Genomic DNA, 21,884 nt, shown 5'->3' with positions numbered 1-21,884 from the left:
TTTCTGCACTATTTCGAAATGCAGCCAACAAGTTCATGTGTAATTTAATGGCAACTAAACAGACCCAGATCCGAGTCGGGTCATTAAGCTTGGACTTGAAACACTGACCACATGAGCCGCAACCACATGACGCCGTCGCCCTACTCAACCACATATCCACATACATATAGGGCCACCCAACCACCCATTCACATTTGGAGATAATTAAACATGCTGCGCACGTGCAGCGGCTGCTTTCAACATTTTATGCTCAAGCAAAAATGAAATAAAATGCGGGGAGCTCTACGGGCGAATTTCGGAGGAGGATAAAGGGACTTTTGGGGGACTCGTGTGTCTGGGTCTGTGTTCCACAAATTGAACCGCAAGTAGACGGAGCAACTGCTGACCAACAACGGCAACAATTTTATATATATTAATTAAAAGGAATTTTACGCGCTAATGAAATAAAATGTGAAAGTGTGTGTGTCTGTCAGACGGGGGAAATGTAATAAGGATGTGTGTGTGTGTTTTTGTGTAACGGTGCATATGTGCAGTGAAAAAGATTGCCACAATTTAATTTGGAAAGGAAATAAGGCACACAAAAAAAAATGCACGTTACACATACGCCCCGTGGGCCACGTTATGTCAATGATATATCAAGATCCGGAGGAGCGTTGTCCTTGCGAAATCCTGGCAGTTCCAACAGCAGTTGCCGAGGAACTGAAAGAGTGTTAAGTTGCCTGAACACAGTTGGGTCTCAGCTGCGAACATGTTAGTAGTACAACAGGTTCGATCGAACCACTGTTATTGTGGGCGGTATCGGCAAATGTTATGGCCACTGTTAAGGTAATGATGTGTGGCCATTGGTAATTGAATATGTGGCGTATTCACGGCAAAATAATTAATGGCAAACCCAAAAACACTCATCTTCTGCTGCTGCATGCCATGCATCACAATTAATGGAGTTTTTTATTTTCATTTTTCATTGCACATTTGGCCGCAGCGTTAAAGCAAGCCGGGATTTACAACCCTTTACACACACTCAAGCCATATCCTTTTCCATCTGCTGCCCATTGCTGACCCATATCGTGGCAGTTCTGTCAACGTTTTCTGACAAATATTGTGACAGCTGTCACCGAAAGCGAAAGTGACAGACCACTGACCCCCACTTCCGGCTTGCTGTTGACTTCTCAGCTCCCCGTTTCCGAGCACAACTGTACCTCGTGCGAGGGGATTTACCCCGACGCATCTTTATAATTGAAAATTAATAGTCGCTAGTTGCTTGTTTATGCATTCTCCGGTTGCCCATCGACCTCCTCTGTTTTTCTGGCTTGCATTTCCCTGGCTTTGGTTTCCATTTTGCATTTTCGGTGTCTGAATGCAGGGTGTGGGTGGCAACTCTGGCCATTCCCGGAGAGTGGACACGCGTTCAGGCAAACAATACCAATTATCAGGCGCGTAACGGCGCGGTACAGGATATATGCCAGGTTGGAGGATATGAGAGCCCGTACGTGTGTGTGTGAGTACTTCCTGACTGCCCTCACATATTCATATAGATATATATGCACGTGGGTGAGTGAGTGTGTGCGAATGTGGCTGTGTGTCAACCATGGCCAATGCAGATGTCTGCTTGTGTTTGTTTTTTGCTGTTTGTTCGTTTAACTGACATTCGTCCAGTGTTATTTTTCCCTCCCACCGCCCCACCACTTTTTGGTTTTTTTGTTTGGAGTCACTGCCTGACCGAGAAGCCATTGTACAATTTTAATTGGCGTTTCAGTTATTGAAATGTTGCACCCAGATCGATTTATATATGCCCTATGGAAACGGGGTATCATGGCAAATTAAAAAGGAAGATACAAATTGATTAAATATGTTCGATTGAGAGAGCAGACCATTTTCATCGAAGTAATCTTCTTTATTAAGCTTATTTCATATTTACAATTAAAAGTAGCATTATAAGGATTAAAATATTTTGCAGTATTTTAGGACTTTTTTGTAACAACATTTGATTATTTATTATTACGCCTACACAATATTATTAACTATAGTATTAATAAGTGTAACAGAAATGTTTTTAAAGAACCTTTGACAAGGTATAAAATTTTTGCGTTCGCATAAAAGCTAGCGTAACCAAACTTCACCTTTAACCAACAAAATCCTCTTGATGTTTTCCAGGATATTAACAGTCAATAATGTCAGGTTTTTGTCGAACATATGCGGCAGCGATTTTTCATTGTCGCCGCCAATAAAAGGAGTTTTTTACCTCTCGGTCTATCTTAATATTTTAATTTTTCCTGCATTTCACTTTTAATATGCTTAAATGCAGCTGAAGAAAAAACAATAACTTTATGAAGTGTCACTTTTCACGGTGCAAATAACGATTGATTTTCTGGTAGAGTGGAGATTTTGGATGGCCTTAAACAGATTTTCAATTCGATTTAAATGCAACGAAGTGCTCGTTAAAATTAAACTCTGTTGCTCACTGTTTTTGTTTACCGTTTCAGATTTTCGTGTGAATAATAATATAAGCAGGGAAAGACTTGTTTTGCTTCAGCGATTGTTTCCTAATAACAAACACGACACACCCAATTCCCAGTCACTACAAAATCTCTTGCACTTTCATCCAGCATCCGACAGATCACGTTGGCGCCTCGGTAAGGATTAAGTCCTGCTGCTGTCATGCATAAATTCTGCAAGTTGTGCAACGTGGAATGGAATACGAGCTGGGTGAGAAATGGCCCTGTATTTAGTACAGTAAAACTTATGAACTAAATATTATGCTCGCAGCTGAAAAATATTAAAATATGAAGGATTATTAGATAGAAATACAAATTGAAGGAAATTATTTATTATCAACACAAGTTATTAATTGCATAAGTGAAGCTAAAATAAATACACCTTTAACAATTTATAAAATTGTCTAGTATTTATATAGTCCAATGTTTTGTTAATTTAAAAAATTTTTTTATCAAAATTATAAATAAAATTAAAAATTTCTTAGCACTGGATTAATTCAATTGGATATTCAATATGTAAGGTATAAATTTAAGATCTCTTCAAAAACTATAAAATTGTCTAGTTTTTATGTTGTTAGAAATTGTTGATAAATTAAAATGAATAAAACGATTTATTTCACTGTATAACCCATTTCACCAAGCCTAAGTTTGAAAATCATTAGCCGAACTTGCCTTCCTCTACACATCATCATTACCATCATAATAAAGTTGTTGGGTCGACACCAAATCACCAGCAAATAAGCCAAATATCTTTTTAATTACTTACAAACAAATTTCAACCAAAACCGAAACCGAAAGCAAAGTCGAGCACAAATTACATTGGTAGCCGGCTACTAAAGGCATTTACTAATCTCTTGACAAAACCGAAAATCCGACCCTTTTCTCCGCTCGTTATGCTGAATTTTGTGACAATGAGATAAACGTTTTAGGCAAATATTACAATAATTACTTTCAACCAATTTATGGCCAAGGAATCTCAAGTTACATTAAATCAGATTTCCCCTCATTTCTTCGTTGGGATTTTCACTTTTCATTTACAAATTTTTGGGGTTTACACTTTGGCTGCGTCTCATAAATTATGAATTCTGTACATTTGTACGGTTGACATATTTATATAAACAATTCGAAAAACAGCAAACGGGTGTGTACATTTTTGTTTGCTTCTGATTTATTTGGTTCATATTAAAATGAGCAGGTTTATGATTTGGCACTCTGTTATGTCCTTATGCTGATTTTTGGAAACACTTTCTCTTAAAACTATTTTTAAAATTATTCGTACTTCCAGCGTATCAATAAAATATATTCTCTTTTATCATAATGTACTTATTTTCCATGTTTTGAGTACGAAAATTGGTATTGAATTCAATCAAAATTATGAAACACTTTGAAACAATTTAATCAAGCTTAACCTAACTATTTATGCAAATGAAGAAGAATTTGAATTATATTTTGAAACATTTGCATTGAAAATTAATATGAACTTTGAATAATTCATATATGTTTGTGTTTATGTATTTATTAAATGAAGAATAGAACAGAATGCTGTTTTAAATTTATGCAGAATATTGAATTGTTTATTTGGTCTTTAATATCAGCACGTCAAATTTTCTATTTAATTCTGATTTCAGCATCATTATTCAAATTGCTTTTCTTTGATTTGCATTCCAAAAATTCACAAAGCATCGAGCCATAATGTCTGCGGCATTTTGCGACAATTTAAAATTTTAATTCATATTTAATTCACACATTTATTCACGGTAAGGCTTTATACAAAGGGCAATTGAAATAACTGTCAGGCATTCCGTGTCAAATTACAATAATAATAAAAACGTAAAAAAGGAACGAAAACTAACAATGTGAAATTTAATAAAAGTGACCAAAGAAAAGAGAGTTAAAAAAAAAACCAAATTAACCGCGAATTACAAATCAATTTAAATGCGGCAAACTTTTTTGTGAAAAGCCAAACAATGAAACTTCTCGTTATTCTATTTCCGCGAAAAAAGCGGAAACTTTTAATTCAATTCCTGTCTAAGGCATGTCAATGAGTTTGCCTTTGTGGGTGGAGTCAAGTTTCGGGCCTCTTTTGGCCTCTCCAATGCAACATTTTCGGTCGTCAGGAAGAATGGAAATTTGTTTAGTAAATTAAAAGTACTTAAAGTGCAATTCAAGATCTCAGGCTCCCTCTCTTAATAGCGTCCTTTTCTCCACTCCCCGCTTCATCTGTGGCATTATGTATTCTTTTTTTAAAACATGCAAAATCACGTCTATGCATCTTAATAACTTTTCGTGCTTGTGCAAACAATGCGAACGTGAAAGTTGAATAGGTTTGGCTTAGTTATCAGAGGGTTCCCGTCTACGTTTTCGTAGCAGCGAATTTCTGGGGCTGCGAGAAGGTTGTTCAGTATATGGTCTCTCAATGCATAAATCAAATGTACATATTGTAGTTGAACTTAAACTTAATTTAGTTTCTGCGAGTTCCGCACAAGTTTTCGAACTGAGGGTGGGCTGCAAGAGAAATGGGGAATTCTAAATGTTAAGGGGTGTGCTTTGATTTTTGTGGAAGCAATTTGGTCCTTGTCAAAGATAAAGTGTTTAACAGTGTGTTGAGTGGATCATTCGATACATTTTTTAAATTTGGTTTTTATAACAAAATGCCAAACATTTCTCTTGAATATATTAATTTTTCCAAACTTAATTAAAACAAATTTTGAGATTTTGTGCTATTTTGTTAGTTTTATATAAAATGGATGCCAGGTCTTAATAAAACGTTGGTTTTTTAATTTCAGTTACCAATAAATTATTATTACGCATCGCATATGCCAATACCAATAATTACATTAGAAACTCTGTGAACTCAGGCCATTTATTGGTTTTTAGTGAATGGTAGAATTTTAAGAAATTCTGCTTTGAAGGACCACCTTATTCTCCAAATCGTGTCCTGGGATCATCGAAAAGTATTTTTTGATATACAGGTCGATTTCATCCTTAAAGTAGGCTCATTAGGCGCAGTAGTAATATGAAAAATATGCTCCAGCTGAAATCCTCCGCTCTGGTCATACACCTCGCTCCAGATGTCAAAGCCATAACCATAACATTGTTTAGCAAACACATCCATTCCCATTCCACGGACACATGAAACAATTGAATCGAAAAGAAACCAATCAGTCAACAGGGGGATTGGGATTCCCCATACGCGACCCATCGAGTGCAGCAAAAAACCATCCAAAAAACAAAGTAACAACAATACAAAAATTAATTGATGACGGACACCCACATACACACACACACTGCATACACAGCGTACACAGATGACGCACCAACACTAATTGGCAGCAGGACCAACGTGGGCCACACATAGCCAGGAAGTCGATTTGATAACGGTGCAGGATGCTTCGGGACCCTTTCCGTTCTGGTTATGAAACATCGGAACGGGGGAGTCCGAAACGGGGGGTTTGGCAGCGGGTTAGAGGGCGGTGTGAACACGGCCAAATCGATGCAGACATAGACGAGCAACAATCAATCAATTAAATGCCTGACTGCAGCTCCAACAAACCGACGAGCCACAACAACCATCGAATGACCCAAAGGATAATGTTCGGCAAGCAAAAATGTTAGGCTGCCTTTTCGGCAGCCAGCCAGCCAGCCGGGCAACACTATTAAAGATTTATTCATGTTTCTCGACTCATTTCAACTCCGCTTTCTCTGGAATAGTTAGCCAATTTGACTGAGAGTTCCCTACATGGCTAGTGTAGCAAAGAGAATTTTTATGAAGATGGAGGGCCAGGGCTTACCATTTCATATTGGCAAAAAAAATGAGGAATAATTTAAATTAACCGAAGAAGAGGTATAATTTTTTAACAGATCTGTTCAAACTGGTTAAGAGGATTAATTTAAAAAAAATGGCAGCATTTAAGTCAAATAGTAAATGATAAAAATTCTCTCACTTGAAATTTTTTATAGCATGTCTCTGATTTCAGTCGTTTATATAATAAGGAGCAGTAAAGTATTAAAAAACAATGAATTTGGTGGTAAAAAAATAAGTTTGAAAATACATTAAAAAAAGTTTACTTTCAAAAATTATCTTTTTAATACTTTTAACGAAAAAATCAAAATAATAATTAATTAATTAAAGAATTTAAATTGTTTTATATAAGAACGCTGACTTTAGTCCGTTTGTTACACTCTTTAACTCACGTTGCAACTGGGTATCGAATACAACTTATAACAAGAAAGAAAGCAAACTTCGGCAAGCCGAAGTTCATATACCCTTGCAGCTATTGCAAGAATTAAACATTTTTGAAAACATTAAAATTATAATTTACTTGCGTATATGTTTAAAAACATTGAAGCTATGATGATTTGCAGCTCAATTATTTGATAGGTCTTTTATATATTTTTATTGTTCCTATGGGAGCTACATGATATAGTCGTCCGACTTTGATGAAACTTAAACCGTAAATTGGAAATATTTAACCATTACTAAATGTCGAAGAACTAAACAAAAAATTAAAAAACAGAAAAATTATAATTTTTTTTCATTTATTTCTCCGATTGTTCCTATTGAAGCTATATGCTATAGTCGTCCGATTTTGATGAAATTTAAACCGTAAATCGGAAATATTTAACCATTACTAAATGTCGAAGAACTAAACAAAAAATTAAAAAACAGCGAAGTTATAATTTATTTTCATTTATTTTTCCGATTGTTCCTATGGGAGCTATATGCTATAGTCGTCCGATTTTGATGAAATTTAAACCATAATTCTGAAATATTTAACCATTGCTATATATCGAAGAACTAAACAAAAAATTAAAAAACAGCAAAGTTATAATTTTTTTTCATTTATTTTTCCGATTGTTCCTATGGGAGCTATATGCTATAGTCGTCCGATCCGGCTCGTTCCGACTTATATACTACCTGCAATAGAAAGACAACTTTTGGGAAAGTTTCATGCAGATAGCTTTAAAACTGAGAGACTAGTTTGCATATAAACGGACGGACAGACGGACGGACAGACGGACATGGCTAGATCGACTCGCCTAGTGATGCTGATCAAGAATATATATACTTTATAGGGTCGGAGATGTCTCCTTCACTGCGTTGCAAACTTCTGACTGAAATTATAATACCCTCTGCAAGGGTATAAAAATCAAGTACAGAAATGGATAGGCAATAGATAAGTAGGTGAGACCACTTCTAGTTGTCCCTCCATCGCATCTAACATATATGCATTCTTAAAATACATTGTTATTCAATAACTAAGCAATAACCGTGGGGTATGACTCAAGTGCTTATCACCCCAGTTGCATTCGTAAAACCAATTGGTTTATCAACGTTTTTTATACTGAACAATCAAAGATCTGGAACTGAGCTAAAATTACACAAATATAATCATAAATTTTAATCACCTGCTGATTAAACCCTTGTGAAATATTAAGAAAACGTGTACGGTTGGAAAGTCCAAGAACTCAATCTAATCAATGCTGATAAGCCAATAACAAATTAGAGAAGATATTGGAAAAATAACTTATTACGAAATTTCGTTCGGTGCTTTTAACTCATCTATATTAATAGTCGTGCTCTAGGCATAAATCTTGAACAGCAAGAGACCCAAAACGCTAGCCGCAATTGTGATCGTGCTGCTGCTCATTTTTCCCGCCGGATTCTTGTTGCACTTGTCGCCGGAACAGGTTACACACGTGGTCTTATTATAATGGCTATAAGCCGGCTTCAAGCTCAAACTACAGGCTCCAACATTTGGGTGAATGCAGCCATGGAGCTGATGGATCACTTCGTTATCTGGAGGGACAAAGATATATTAGTATGTATCTACCCTGATTTCTTCTGTGATCCAAACTACTCACTCAATTTGTACTGAAGAGCCAGACAGTCGAATCGGCTGCTGGTTAGCTTCCTAACTCCAGTGTGATAGGTTTCCAACTGGTCACTAGTCTTGTTGGCAGCATCATTGCTACAAGTTACTTTCTGGGGACTCTTGCAGTCCTTTGGCGTAACACAGGTGTAGCACACCAGGGAATCAGCTATTCAATGTTAAAGATCATCAGTTTAAGTTTAAATCCATATTTCTAGCCTTATGACTCACCAATTTTCACACAGACAAAGGCGACGAACAAAGTGACTATTAAAGCTTTCGCATTCATCTTTGGTTATATTCTTTTTCTTCACAATTGACAAAGCACTACCACTTTCCTAGTCGACTTTTCGTTAAAAACTAAACTCTGTTGGGAATTGGAGAACTCCTTTATATGGCGATTCTCTTGGGTTTTCGAACCTTCTCTGTTCTCGACAGATAAGCACTAGTATTTTGGTTGAATAGCTTATCGCAACGTTTATAGCCTAGTAAGCTTATCAAAAAAGTTTCAATGGGAAACAGAAAGGGTTTCCCCTTTAGGTGTTCATTCAATTGATGCAGTAAATATTGGTTTTCATTTTATGCATTAAATATGTTTTTTTTTTACAAATCAAAACGTCAGACTTAATATTCTAAATAAGCTCTATCTCCAAAATTATACAAGTTAATTCAGGCGACCCACGGGGGAGCCAAGGTGGCCCACATTTAACATTATTTATTAAGAGGTCTATTAAGAGCTCCCCCTAGATTTGACGAAGTTGCGTGTCCTCTATAAACATGGTGTTGTGTAAATTCTATTGGACTTAAATTGCGCATAGTAAAGAGTTATTACATTTTATCGGATCAATTCCGTACACGCCACGAATACGTTAGGTGGTTGGGAGTTGACGAGTTGACCTCAAACTTAAGTTATCCATATTACTTCTATGGTAAATAAAGCCAAAGGAGTGCTTTGATTTATAAAAAGGTGGTCTTAGGAATTGGATAAATTTATTTGTATTTAAATTTATATTTATTTATTTATATATATTTAATTTTATATAATTAAATTTACAATTCCAGAAAAATAATCTTTAATATGAAAACTTTTGCACTTACAAGCATGTTTGTAAGATTTGACAGCAGTTTTGGTTTTCACTCTCTTTACTTATTGTTACCTTATTGGGACCCAGCCCACAATTTCAAATCTTACTCACAGCATGACAATTTCACACCTGACTGAGATAGGCCGCTCTCATACAATCGCACTTAATAACTCTTATCTTTTTCCGAACCTTATCAATATGCGCACCTATATGGCAATAAAAAACACTTGAAAAAAATAGGTAACAATCAAAAAGGGGAAGTTTTTAGCTAATTCATTAAATAAGTAGCCAAGAGGCTTAAAAAATAAAAATGACACTTTATTTACGAAATTTTTTTTCTACTTATCCAATTGTTAGTTTTGTTTTCATGTTAAAAAAAAATTGCAAAAAATATAAAGCTTGTCCTTTTAAAAAGGAAGTCATAACTGGAAGCTAATAAATATTTTAAGTGAGCCCATAAAACGATTAATTAGTCCAATAAAAGTTTCAGAAAAAATGTGGGTTAAGAACTGTGAATCACATAAGAATTTTAATAAACAAGTGACTTAAATGGGTATGCAATATTTCAAGTCTTAATTTTGTATATACAAAATTGGCAAATCAGTAAATAATAGATTGGACTTATATATTTTCCATTTAAGCTACTTGTATATAAAAATCTTGTTACTATCTGAGGTTGCAATTTGCATGTACATTTCAAGCTAGTTTTCTGAAAACAAATTGATATAACTTAAACTTGTTCTCACTCTAAAACAAAGTCTTTTATTTTGGTGTTTTAATAAAATTTCATTTTAATTCGCCATATCGAAAATAAATATTATACAATTGGAATTAAGTTTAATACTGCTCCCCAGTCAGAATATGGGTCTAGCTAAGGACCTTGGCCAGAAGCACGGCAATCACCGAACCCACAATGGTATAGCCACTTCCGCTGAAAGTTCCCGCAGGATTGCAATAATCGGTGCCACATTGGAAGCACTTCTTGCTCCATCCAGAAGCGGTGTTAGTTAAAGTTAGATCGCACACTTTTGTCTCATTGAAGACGCAGCCCAGGAACTCCGAAGTGTGAGAGTTGTCTGGAGGAAAGTTAAAAACAACGATTACATAAAGCCTTTTAAAGCATAAAAATGATTAAAATACATACTTGCTGCATGGTAGTATGTGAGATTGGCACAAGCGAAATTCAGACTGCCATTGACGGCGGGCACATTACTGTGGTACGATTCCAAATGAGCCTTATTGACATTGGCCGTAGCATTCGAGCAGGTCTCAGACGAAGGACTTTTGCATCCGGAGGGAGTGCTACATTTGGAGCAGGTCAGCGAGTTGGCTAAAAGTTAAGAGCATTCTGTTAATCGAAATTCTTTTTTAATTTATCCTTTTTTCTCACCAAACTGCACGCCTACAAAGGCCACAAGAACCACACAAAAGATCACTTTCTTCCACATTTCGATCGGGGAAATACACCACTTTGCACAAAGCTGTCTGAAGCGAAACTGACTCAAATGCAGCCGATTGCTGCTCATTTGTATTCAAAAATTGAACCACCACAGAAGCGGATATTATGCCTTAATCTATAAAGATTAGGTTCTGTTATCAATATGCTTCAATTCACTTTGAGTCACACGAGCAGATGTGTTGACTACACTTCAATACTGTGACTTTTGACGGTGGAATGTACTTCAAATATGTTGTGGATATTTTCTAATCAATAAAATTACAACGCAATGGCTGTTTTTATAAAATTTTCCACATTCGTTAATAAATGGGCGAATAGCCAATTGGTTGAAACAATTCATAAGAATATGGAAATAAAAATAGTAAAAGCGACGTCAAACATTATCATTGTAATCAGCTAATATATCAGTAGATATCAAAGATATAATATATCGTAAAATTGATATCTGAATAAATTTACAACGGAATACCTATAAAATTTTTGGATTACTATTAAATATTATACCATTTGTTTCAGGACTATAGTTTTATTTAGAAAATCAATGAATGTGACATACTTTGAGTCTGAGGTATAACTTTCTGATTTAAAAAAAATTAAGAAAAGACAACAAAATTAAGCACTTATCGAAGGGTTGTTTTAAAATTTGATTCGATATGAATCGGGGGTCTTGTTTTCATATCTTTAGCTTAGTGCTTCATAAAGAAACTATGGCGTTTTGAATTAAAATTTAAACATTTAACAGTTTGAATTTTATCAAAAATAAAAAACTGATACAAACGAATATTAAAATGTCCTTGTCAATAAATAAAATAAACACAAATAGTGTCAAGAAGACACGTAGCTTAGCCGGCAGATAAACCCAAACAAGCCCCACAAAAATATATTTATTTCATTTGTTTTTTGGTTAAGCCGAGGAATAATTTAAACAAAATTAGAAGGGGACTTGCCGTAGGTGGAATTGAAAAGCATACATCACAATCGTGGCCATTGCCCAGGACATGCCTCGAATAGCTAAGCAGCTAAAACAACAACAATGCTAAGCCGCTGTCAAGGATGCGTAGGGGAATATTACAAATGACAGGACAAATGACTGAGTGCATTGAGGAGAATTCGGGCAAGGAGCAGGACGAGAGCACTCTAATCTGGTAAGCAAAAAAACAAGGGATCGCCTGCGGTCGAGATTTAAAAAGTACGTGTATCCGAGTGTCCAAACAGGTAAACAACAGAATTACAATATGCTTTCTTAAAAATTAAAAACGAAACAAAACACGAGAAAACGAGGAGCAGCGGGCTTTTTCTGACAGGACAATAAGCAAGGATAAGCATCGAAATGATGATGATGATGGCGATGGAGGGTGGAGCAAAGTGGCTGAGAGCTGGCAAGAAAAATACAAGCACAAACATAGATACAGATACATGCGACAGGCGACAACGATAGCAAAAGTCGACGAGTCTGACAGATACATTTTAGTCCTGTTGCGGCTCCTGTTTGTCTACTTTTCCGTCCGCTTTTTGTTCCTGCCCTTTTTGTGCCGCTTCTCGCAGGTCCTGGCCACATTTCCGCATGCACATTGCACTCGTATTCCGGTCACGTATCCTTTTTAATCCTGACAAGAATATTATTTCCATAAAAAACCCCAACACACCCCAACACACCCCAACACACAGGGATAGCGAGTTGTGGCAGCATCCCGGCAGATCAAGCATACGCCGCGTAGGCCACCTAACTGAGTCATAGACAAGTCGCAATGGCCCTAGAGCAGATGTATTTAATCTTTCGAATATATATTTCCATACAACTCCAGGCCAAGATGGTAGTGCAATAAATAATCAAATTTTAATAAGTAGCAAGGCAAATTCATTCTTAAGCAAACAAGAAAACTATTCCTTTAAAACTAAAATGTATATAAGATACCTATTTTCGTAAATATAAAGAATGTTTATAAATGAAAATAAATAGAAAATGTTTAAATCTAATTATTATTTTCGTACTTTTCTTTTATCTTGTAACACTGCAATAATAATAAGTATAAGTTTGTTAGAATGAGTGCATTGGAATACGAAACCACTTTTGAGGAAACGTTGAGTTTTGTTCACGCTTTCAAACATGTTTTTCTCTGGCTGCCCTATTAATAAAATCTAGCAATTATAAGCTTTGTAGAATTGCGGTCTAAAAATTGAATTTTTGCTTCTCATTAGTCTGCAATCTTCTATGGCGAAAACAAGAATTCAATAGATCCTCTGTGTTCTCGTCAATATTTGTTATTCACATAACAAATTACAAAAGCTGCAAAATAATTTATAACAATCGATTGTTGTTGGGCCATCTGGACGCACACACCAACGCACACACACACAGTCGCTTTTGGACTGGCTAAGAGAACAACAATGTCGGCTACAATGCAAACAAATCGACAAACTACAATAATAAGACAGTCCCCAGGCATGCCAGCAGATAAAATTAGAGACCGAGGAGGTCCTCCAGAAATGGGTGAAGAATATAGGACCCGACTCATTGCATTGTCTGCAGCAGCTGCAAAAACTTTCAACATCAATGAAAGGAAACAAACAAATTTTACATTTTCTATGTCTCGGTGGCTCCCATGAACAACAAAAAAAAAAGGGAAGCGAAAAAACAAAAACAAGGGAAAGGGAAAGGGAAAGGGAAATGGAAAGGGGGGAGATTCAGAAAGAAAAATAATAACAAAAGCAGCTTAAGTACTGCCACAAGTCGTTATTGGAGGTCTCCAATCCAGAAGAAGGCCTGGGGAACTTTAAAGGATAAACTGAAGCCTCCTAATTACATTTCGACTAGTAAAATGTCCAGCTGCAATTCAAATATTATGAAACAAGGCATAATCAAACACTAAAAGTGAATAGGAATCTGAATCTACATAATACACCGAAATAAACATGGGCATCCTAATTGGATCTCAATTAGTTAGCACGATTGTAGATTATGGTAAAACGAATAATTACACAATGAAACTTAATGTGTTTCTCTATGTTTTCCCACTTACAAAAAGCTGTTTACCTAATCTAACGTTTTAGAGAACAAGTGGTCTTTTGCTAATAAATAAATAAATAAATTTCAACGTATAAATACTTTAAAAATATTCATCCTATTTTTTATGATTAGTCATTTTAAAACGCGACTTTTTTGCAGGCCACTGAAGAGACGACCTTTGTTGCAAGGGAAAATTCCTTTATGTATACAAATGTTTTTGAAAACCATTGATAAGTATTATATTAGTCCTTTAAAACTTATGATAACTTTTACTAATAAATAAATTTTCAACAAATAAATATTTTACAAAATATTCACCCTATTTTTTTTTGTTTAGCCATTTTAAAACGGGACTTTTTTGCAGGCCACCCCGTATTTCAACAAAACTGAAGAGACAAAGTATTATAATAATCTTACAAAACTTATAATAATAATTTTACTAATGATAAACATTATTTGATATTCTCTTGTCATTTGTAAATATTTTCCATCAAAATGACAAAATGCTCAGTTTGGGTATTAAAAGATCATAGTTTTGTTTATATGATCAGTTTTAAATCTTCAAATAGACAAAATAAATGAAAGGTGTCAAAAGTAGAAAATATAGTTTTTAGAAGAAGTATAATATATTGTATGTCAAAATTCGCATGCTAGTTGACTCCCATTGAGCAGTAAGTACCCCTAAGAGTATGCTTCGAAGCAACCCACTCGAGTTCATTTGAAAGTTGAAAACTGCAACGTTAAGTTTACCTTGTGACCAATCTCTCGACATAACCGTTCAATTTGCAGTTCATGTCTTGGCTTCCTGCACACTTCACCCCTTTTTTGTGCAGCGCCTTGCTGTTAACAAGTTCACGTGCAAAATTGCAATGACCCAAAGGACACATCGGACGTTTTTCCCCTTTTAGCACCTGTGGTCGTCGTGCTAACTGCTCTGCCAAGCGTAGTTGGTAAAAGGTAACCGAAAACGTCAACGGAAAAGCCAGAAGAAAGACAACAATGGGAAACATTCGCAGCAATTTGCAGCATTTAATCAACAATTAGTGAATGCTGGAAATTGGAAAATGGTTGAGAGAACTAGTAGGAAAAACGGGAAACTGCAATCGAAGATGAAAAACATCGGGAGGAAGCACTCGAAATGGAAACTTGTGCCACTCTTACCAATCAATTCACTTTACCTATGCCAACTTTGTACTTTTTTACGTCTTGTGAACTTTTATTTGCCTTTGGGCCAATCATTAAGTAAATTTGCTCTTCTCCTCTGTCTGTCTATGCAGTTATTGATATGACGTTGTTATCCCTGCACAAAAACCCTTTCTACTTTCCCTCCAGACTTTAATAATATTTGTACTCAAGGTTTTTCTGGGTCAATTGCTTCAGTTGAACATGATAAATGGTCCAATAGAGGTGCAGCTGCTGCAAATTAAGTGTCGCAAACTCATTGATTGAATCGCTTAATCAAATACTAAGGGGGGATTCTTGATTCAAAATTTGTACACTAAATATGCTATTAATTGTTTAGTTGTAATGATTATTAAATACCATAGAAACCTTTTTAAAATACTGGATATAATGATTTGTGGTAATAAAAAGCAATTTACATTTGGGTGGTAAAAATTTGTATGAAAAACTTAAAGTGCGGTTATTTTGGCCTTTAGTTATTGGATTGAAAGTATATCACTCATACACACTGTTGCCTTTTTTCAATACGTTACATCTCGTTTGATTTGTTTTTACAGACATTTTGAGGCCATTTCTCAACGTTTAAAACTTTGAATTAAATGTTTACATTTATTGCACACCAAAAGGTGGGAGCAAAGCCCCCCAAAAGTACATTCTTTATTTTCTCTAAGTTTTAAATAAAATTTTTAATAATGCTACCGAATTTTAAAAGGTTTGTATGTTTGTTATTTATAAAAGTATATTTTTAGTAAGAATTTTATGAGTTACCGACCTCAGATGCCACTAATAGACGCAATCCAGTCGCGGACCGCAGCGACCCGTGAGTAGACGCCTGGATAGTTTGGCCTGGCACATCCGTAGCCCCAGGAGACGACGCCCCAAAGGATGCCGTCGGCGGCCAGCGGACCGCCCGAGTCACCTTGGCAGGCATCCTTGCCGCCCTCCGGCAGACCAGCGCACAGCATGCGGTCCGTGATGCTGCCGAAGTTGCCATAGGCCTCGGTGCACTGCGTCTGGCTGACTTTCGGTACGGTTACGGCCCGAAGAATGGCTGTGGATTCCTGGCTGCTCTGCGTGTTTCCCCAGCCGGAAACCAGGACGGGTGTGCCATCGGCAATGTCCGCATCCTGTTCAGGAAGTCCCACGAAGGCCTGGGTCACGTTCTCCACACTATACGCGTCCAGTTCGAGGAGCGAGAAGTCATAGTCGATGGTGTAGGCATCGAATTTGGGATGCCGATGGACCCGCTTTATCCCCACCAGCTGTCCACCCTCAGCAGTTCGCGACGATCCAATGCGGACCTTGGAGATGAGTATGGCCGATCCTTCGGTGCAGTGGGCTGCTGTGAGGACCCAGCCCTGGGCGATCAGAGAGCCGCCGCAGAAATGATAGCCCCGCTGGAGGGAAACCTGGTAGGGAATGTCCTGTATGCTGGTCACCTGACCGCCCACAATGCGTCCATCGAGGCGTGGTCGCCTTGCCGTTCCCGCCAGACTCAGATTCACCAGGAGAATCGCAGCGAGAAGCAGCTGAAGAATGGTCCGCGTCATGCTTTCAACTCCGATGATCGATTGCTATTGCTGCAGGTGCAACCAGATCGCTCTTTATATAGCGACCAGCAATCAATCAATCAAGTGACTATCAGCTTTCAGGGTCAGCTCCTCGCTCTGTCCACTTGGCCTAGTTCGACGAGGAGGCCCTCTCACACTTGGCAATAAAATTTATTGCCTTCAAATAAACGTTGTTATCTTAGAGGGTTTAATCGCCCCATAGCCTTAGTCTAGTGCACTATTTTACAGCTTAAGCCAGGTCAGAAACTTGTTGTTCGACGGCATCTCCGTGAGTTTCTCCAGCTGGAGGCCGTTCTGGGCCGCCAGGACCTTCAGATCCCTGATGTCGCGAACGCCCCAGGAGGAGTCTCTCTGCCGTAGGCTCCAGTCGAAGTCCACATTGCTCTGCGGAGCAAGGACACCGTCCTGGGCGTAGGGTCCATAGGTAAACATCCGGCCACCTTTCTTCAGCAGCTGCCCGGCGGCGTGGAAAAGTCCTATGGAGCAGATCCACGGACTGATGTGCATCATGTTGGAGTTGAACATGTAATCGTAGCTGGCTGGCACAGGGGGATTCTCCCAGTCCTTGGGATCCCGGCTGATGTCCACATGAAGGGGTGCTCGGATATTGCCGGTTGAACAATCCTGCGCATAGGCGGATATCGATTCGAACTGGCCCCTTTCGTACTCCGTCGGTTGGAAGGTGATGTTGGGCAGCAGGGGCGCCAGGAATCCCACATGTTGTCCGGATCCCGATGCAATCTCCAGCAATTGCAAGTTTTGGGTGCTCCTGTCGACTTGGGAAAGAAGCGCCTCCGAAATTGGCTGCGAATTGCGATCCGCAGAGGGATGAGACCTCTTCGCGAAACTACAACGAGGGAAAATGTGCAGGAGTCGTTTTGTCAGGCTGTGTTAATGTTTGTTTAAATTAAAAAAAAATTAAAAGTATAATTTGCCAGATTGTTTACCTCATTTTATTTGCAAAATGATGTGCAAAATCCGGCTTTAGTGATGGGTTGAAACTAGGGATGGGAGTTGTTATAAAAACCGTTAAATATTTTTAAAGTAGCAGGGAAACAGTCACGGGTAAGTAGTATTGTTTTAATTAGTGGTTGTTATTTGGAAAAAAAAATACAACAAAAAAAATGGTTTGTCATGTGTTCATAATTTTACCCACCATCAAATTTTATATTAATTTTTTTTTATAAATAAAACCAACTCAGTCACTCTTTTGCTTAAGCAGCTCTACTAACAGTTATCGAATCACTGGCGAACAGCTGATGGCCACATTTGACATCATTATTTGGCTACTCAGCGAATGGTCACATTTTTTCTTGCTTTGTGTTTTCTTGCAAAAAATATTGTTGTTTGTCGCATTTATTTGCTGATAAAGTGTAATTTGGAAAGCCAAAGCCACAGAATGTCCGACAACGATGACGATTTTATGTGCGACGACGATGAGGATTATGGATTGGTAAGAAAGAAGTGAAATTAAGCAGATTTTAAGACCTGCAACGATGACCGGCTTTTGTTGACTCCCAACTTTTGTATACCTTTTTAGGAATACTCGGAGGATAGCAACTCGGAACCGGATGTGGATCTGGAGAATCAGTACTACAACAGCAAGGCTTTGAAGGAGGAGGAGCCCAAGGCTGCTTTGGCCAGTTTCCAGAAGGTTCTCGATCTGGAAAATGGCGAAAAGGGAGAGTGGGGATTCAAGGCGCTGAAGCAAATGATCAAGATCAACTTTAGACTGGTGAGGCAGTACGAAATAGGTTAATTATATCGTTAACTTAATTTTAACTATACCTGCAGTGCAACTACGATGAGATGATGGTGCGCTACAAGCAGCTGCTCACTTACATCAAAAGTGCCGTGACCAGGAATCATTCTGAAAAGAGCATCAATTCGATCCTGGACTATATATCCACGTCGAAGAATGTGAGCATCCAAAACTATTGTACTCTTTTAATTGGATATAATTATTTATCTGTGAAGATCTTTTTAAAATAAGTGTTGCGTTTTAAAGCCATTACATATTTAATTAAATATTTAAGTGAGGAATATGATCATCCAAAACAATTTGATCCTTTTGGATTATTTCATTAGTTTTCAAAAGATTGTAGTACAATAACTGTATTATTCTAAAGGCCTAAAATATTTAATGCAGGTCATATGTTCACATTTAATTCAGATATACCTTTCTAATTACAAACATATATCTGAATTATATACTTATCTTTTAAAGACAATTAAAATTTTTACGAAAGGAGTCTTGAATGGTATTGACCTCAAATTTGTTTAACAAAATAACATATTTACTAATTAAATGTACCTATTTCCAGATGGCCCTGCTGCAGAACTTTTACGAGACCACGCTGGACGCCCTGCGAGATGCCAAAAACGATCGCCTGTGGTTCAAGACCAACACCAAGCTCGGCAAACTCTACTTCGACCGCAGCGATTTTACCAAGCTGCAGAAGATACTGAAGCAGTTGCATCAGAGCTGCCAGACAGACGATGGCGAGGACGACCTGAAGAAGGGCACCCAGCTGCTGGAAATCTATGCCCTGGAGATTCAGATGTACACGGTGCAGAAGAACAACAAGAAGCTTAAGGCCCTCTACGAACAGTCGCTCCACATCAAGTCGGCCATTCCACATCCCCTGATCATGGGTGTGATTCGTGAGTGCGGCGGTAAAATGCACCTGCGAGAGGGTGAGTTTGAAAAGGCGCACACGGACTTCTTTGAGGCGTTCAAAAACTACGATGAGAGCGGATCGCCACGGAGGACGACTTGCTTAAAGTACTTGGTATTGGCTAACATGTAGGTGGAATACTATGTACCTATGAAACACTCGCTTAATTAATTATCCATCTTATTTTCAGGCTGATGAAATCCGGCATAAATCCCTTTGACTCACAGGAAGCCAAGCCGTATAAGAACGATCCTGAAATCCTGGCCATGACAAATCTGGTGAACTCCTATCAAAACAACGATATTAATGAGTTTGAGACCATTTTGCGTCAGCATCGCAGCAACATCATGGCCGATCAGTTTATACGGGAGCACATTGAAGACTTGTTGCGAAATATTCGCACCCAGGTGCTCATAAAACTGATCAGGCCCTATAAGAACATTGCTATACCCTTCATAGCCAATGCGCTAAACATAGAGCCAGCTGAAGTAGAGAGTCTGTTGGTCTCCTGCATTCTAGATGAGTAAGATATTAGCCTTGAAGATACTGAGAATTTGACTAATGTTTATTGCGCCATTGCAGCACCATTAAAGGACGGATCGACCAAGTTAATCAGGTGCTCCAGCTGGACAAGATCAACAGCAGCGCCTCGCGATACAATGCGCTGGAGAAATGGTCCAACCAAATCCAATCGCTGCAGTTCGCCGTAGTTCAGAAAATGGCCTAAGCTTGTGTCCTATATGGCTTTGAAACCGATTAAAATTATTGAATTTAAACTAAACAGCTAGAGATGATTGCTTGGGAGTCGGTTTTAGCGCTGCTGTTTCCTCCTGTTCTTTTACACAGCACTTGTACATCGCAATCCTTAATCGGTAAATTCCAAAGGCCACAAAGGCGAAACAACAGATTAGGAACAAGGCAGCGCAAACAAATCCAATCGCTAGGCCAGGACGTGCCCAGTCCAAAGCGAAATAAATAAAACGATTCCCGTCCCTGTTGAGTAAATTTAAACGTGATTCTGTTGGATGCAATTGCTCAGCTTTACTTACATGTCGGTTCCTCCAGCCCAATAGTAAATTAAGGAATGCACCAAAAAGATAAGCACAACGGAGAAGGGATATATAAAGTGCATAAGACGGTTGGGATAAGCCACCATAAAACAATCAAACACCATGCAGATCGAATTGAACGCATGACACCACAAGTTGTACAGTTCACCCGCTATTTCTGGCATGGCTAAACGAGATAAATATGTGATTAAATATAGAGTAAATAGGTTTTAGAGCCCCACTTACTGTTGGAAAGTGCAGCCCAGAAGACCGTGGTTATTAACATGGAGAGCACTGAAGTGGTATAGTGTGAGATCCAGTAAATCTTCAGAGACCGATCGCCAGCAGCTGAAAGTTAAAGAAAGAATGTTAAATAATTTTGGAAATACATATAAAAATATTGTATTAAATTTATCAATGGATGAACAACCACTGACCAAAATAAGATGGATTAATGTAGTAAATGGTGGCGATAACAGCGCCATAAGTGCAGGTAAATAAGCACAGTGTAAATCCCCAATCCGTGAGGAATATGAACCATCGGCCGCCATTAAAATCCTGCATCATGCTGCCAATGACTCCAGCGGCAAAGAAAGCCGCCAGAATCCATCGATACAAGACCCAGATTAAATTCCGATTTCCCTTCTGCCATTGCGAGCGAAAAAAGATTCCGGGATCCTCGAAATCAAGCGAGAACTTGGAGCGCTGGAACTCCTCCTTTAAGACCAGACAGCAGGACTCTTTGTGTTTATCACTCATGATTTTGGATGTGAATGGAGTCGAGTCCAAGCAAGTTATTGCTTTGGTGGTAAGCCGCAGACTGATGGGAACACAGGTGTTCCATAGTCTAAATGGGGGGCCATATTTCCCGCACATAGTTTCGGCTTGAATTATCACGATCCTTATCATCCCAGTGAGTACCTTTTATGTCTGATTCGGCAGCAGTCCACGCCCCCGATAAGACCACCAATGTGGACTGAATCGAACTTCGAGACGAGGAACATACCACTAATCTTCAATCTGGCGCAATCGTCGTAGCAGATATTGGAATTCGTAGAGTCATTTCGGGAATTTCCATTTATGCATGTCGAGCATTAAACAATTAACGAAAAAAATGCCTCAAGTATCGGCTGATTTTAACTATATTCAACTTATTTTAGTAACACTTTTTAATAAGTATGCTTAGGAATTCTTAAACAGAGTTCGCGCTAGACTTGATCTGTCCGCAGTCGCGATTCGCAAAAAACCCTATCAGCAATTATTTTTAAGATAGAGAATATAAGTTCAATACTCATACTTGTGTAGACATTATCGAACTGTCTATCAAATCAGTCACAGATATGAAAATTTTACTAAAGTTTCACTATCGCTATTATTACCGGCATGTATTAGGGTACAATAGCACTTTCAGGTATACAATATTATGCCGATACATACGTAATATTGATATATTGAAATTAATTAAGGAGTTTCTTGATAAGCACC

The 21,884-nt window shown here is 37.9% G+C and overlaps 6 protein-coding genes across 7 annotated transcripts; 1 reads left to right on the top strand and 5 right to left on the bottom strand.

Moving 5' to 3' along the window:
* Positions 1-7,942: 7,942 nt before the first annotated feature.
* LOC108142140 lies at positions 7,943-8,741 on the bottom strand. Its single transcript, XM_017265836.2, has 3 exons — positions 8,600-8,741; positions 8,361-8,537; positions 7,943-8,295 (listed from the first exon to the last, which is right to left on the bottom strand). Exons 1-3 carry the CDS (start codon positions 8,655-8,657, stop codon positions 8,078-8,080), a joined length of 453 nt encoding a protein of 150 aa, XP_017121325.1. The 5' UTR covers positions 8,658-8,741; the 3' UTR covers positions 7,943-8,077.
* A 1,448-nt stretch (positions 8,742-10,189) lies between these two features.
* LOC108141675 lies at positions 10,190-10,967 on the bottom strand. Its single transcript, XM_017265150.2, has 3 exons — positions 10,844-10,967; positions 10,598-10,783; positions 10,190-10,529 (listed from the first exon to the last, which is right to left on the bottom strand). Exons 1-3 carry the CDS (start codon positions 10,899-10,901, stop codon positions 10,321-10,323), a joined length of 453 nt encoding a protein of 150 aa, XP_017120639.2. The 5' UTR covers positions 10,902-10,967; the 3' UTR covers positions 10,190-10,320.
* A 4,729-nt stretch (positions 10,968-15,696) lies between these two features.
* LOC108141972 (trypsin-1) lies at positions 15,697-16,757 on the bottom strand. Its single transcript, XM_017265623.2, has one exon. It carries the CDS (start codon positions 16,649-16,651, stop codon positions 15,875-15,877), a length of 777 nt encoding a protein of 258 aa, XP_017121112.1. The 5' UTR covers positions 16,652-16,757; the 3' UTR covers positions 15,697-15,874.
* A 46-nt stretch (positions 16,758-16,803) lies between these two features.
* LOC108141973 (UPF0585 protein CG18661) lies at positions 16,804-17,674 on the bottom strand. Of its 2 annotated transcripts, none has more exons than XM_017265624.2 (2): positions 17,620-17,674; positions 16,804-17,558 (listed from the first exon to the last, which is right to left on the bottom strand). In XM_017265624.2, the coding sequence occupies exons 1-2, from the start codon at positions 17,622-17,624 to the stop codon at positions 16,895-16,897; spliced, it is 669 nt and encodes a 222-aa protein (XP_017121113.1). In that variant the 5' UTR covers positions 17,625-17,674; the 3' UTR covers positions 16,804-16,894. The 2 variants fall into 2 exon arrangements, with proteins under 2 accessions (XP_017121113.1, XP_017121114.1); XM_017265625.2 differs by having other exon boundaries at positions 16,804-17,519; positions 17,620-17,672.
* Positions 17,675-17,965: 291 nt separating this feature from the next.
* Positions 17,966-20,131, top strand: LOC108141933 (COP9 signalosome complex subunit 2). The gene is made up of 6 exons (XM_017265570.2): positions 17,966-18,125; positions 18,213-18,407; positions 18,467-18,592; positions 18,997-19,478; positions 19,541-19,873; positions 19,933-20,131. Exons 1-6 carry the CDS (start codon positions 17,970-17,972, stop codon positions 20,075-20,077), a joined length of 1,437 nt encoding a protein of 478 aa, XP_017121059.1. The 5' UTR covers positions 17,966-17,969; the 3' UTR covers positions 20,078-20,131.
* Positions 20,090-21,158, bottom strand: LOC108141934 (protein rolling stone-like). The gene is made up of 4 exons (XM_017265572.2): positions 20,837-21,158; positions 20,646-20,747; positions 20,400-20,586; positions 20,090-20,343 (listed from the first exon to the last, which is right to left on the bottom strand). The coding sequence occupies exons 1-4, from the start codon at positions 21,156-21,158 to the stop codon at positions 20,127-20,129; spliced, it is 828 nt and encodes a 275-aa protein (XP_017121061.2). The 3' UTR covers positions 20,090-20,126.
* Between the last annotated feature and the right edge of the window lie 726 nt (positions 21,159-21,884).

Source organism: Drosophila elegans, unplaced genomic scaffold (assembly GCF_018152505.1).
Source record: "Drosophila elegans isolate 14027-0461.03 unplaced genomic scaffold, ASM1815250v1 contig_814, whole genome shotgun sequence".
NCBI lineage: Eukaryota > Metazoa > Arthropoda > Insecta > Diptera > Drosophilidae > Drosophila > Drosophila elegans.
The sequence above is the reverse complement of the archived record's forward strand: the minus strand, read 5'-3'. Positions and strand labels throughout refer to the sequence as shown.

What these genes read in the sequence shown, in the direction of transcription:
- LOC108142140 (XM_017265836.2), bottom strand. Translation starts at nt 8,657, where the DNA reads ATGAATGCGAAAGCTTTAATAGTCACTTTGTTCGTCGCCTTTGTCTGT. An exon ending in CTTTGTCTGTGTGAAAATTG is followed by an intron (nt 8,538 to 8,599) that starts GTGAGTCATAAG and finishes AACATTGAATAG; the next exon opens with CTGATTCCCTGGTGTGCTAC. An exon ending in GGCTCTTCAGTACAAATTGA is followed by an intron (nt 8,296 to 8,360) that starts GTGAGTAGTTTG and finishes TTGTCCCTCCAG; the next exon opens with ATAACGAAGTGATCCATCAG.
- LOC108141934 (XM_017265572.2), bottom strand. Translation starts at nt 21,158, where the DNA reads ATGAGTGATAAACACAAAGAGTCCTGCTGTCTGGTCTTAAAGGAGGAG. An exon ending in CTGGGCTGCACTTTCCAACA is followed by an intron (nt 20,587 to 20,645) that starts GTAAGTGGGGCT and finishes TATCTCGTTTAG; the next exon opens with CCATGCCAGAAATAGCGGGT. An exon ending in TGGGCTGGAGGAACCGACAT is followed by an intron (nt 20,344 to 20,399) that starts GTAAGTAAAGCT and finishes TTTACTCAACAG; the next exon opens with GGACGGGAATCGTTTTATTT.
- LOC108141933 (XM_017265570.2), top strand. Translation starts at nt 17,970, where the DNA reads ATGGTCACATTTTTTCTTGCTTTGTGTTTTCTTGCAAAAAATATTGTT. An exon ending in ATATATCCACGTCGAAGAAT is followed by an intron (nt 18,593 to 18,996) that starts GTGAGCATCCAA and finishes ACCTATTTCCAG; the next exon opens with ATGGCCCTGCTGCAGAACTT. An exon ending in GTCTCCTGCATTCTAGATGA is followed by an intron (nt 19,874 to 19,932) that starts GTAAGATATTAG and finishes GCGCCATTGCAG; the next exon opens with CACCATTAAAGGACGGATCG.
- LOC108141972 (XM_017265623.2), bottom strand. Translation starts at nt 16,651, where the DNA reads ATGACGCGGACCATTCTTCAGCTGCTTCTCGCTGCGATTCTCCTGGTG.
- LOC108141675 (XM_017265150.2), bottom strand. Translation starts at nt 10,901, where the DNA reads ATGTGGAAGAAAGTGATCTTTTGTGTGGTTCTTGTGGCCTTTGTAGGC. An exon ending in CTTTGTAGGCGTGCAGTTTG is followed by an intron (nt 10,784 to 10,843) that starts GTGAGAAAAAAG and finishes CTTAACTTTTAG; the next exon opens with CCAACTCGCTGACCTGCTCC. An exon ending in CACATACTACCATGCAGCAA is followed by an intron (nt 10,530 to 10,597) that starts GTATGTATTTTA and finishes ACTTTCCTCCAG; the next exon opens with ACAACTCTCACACTTCGGAG.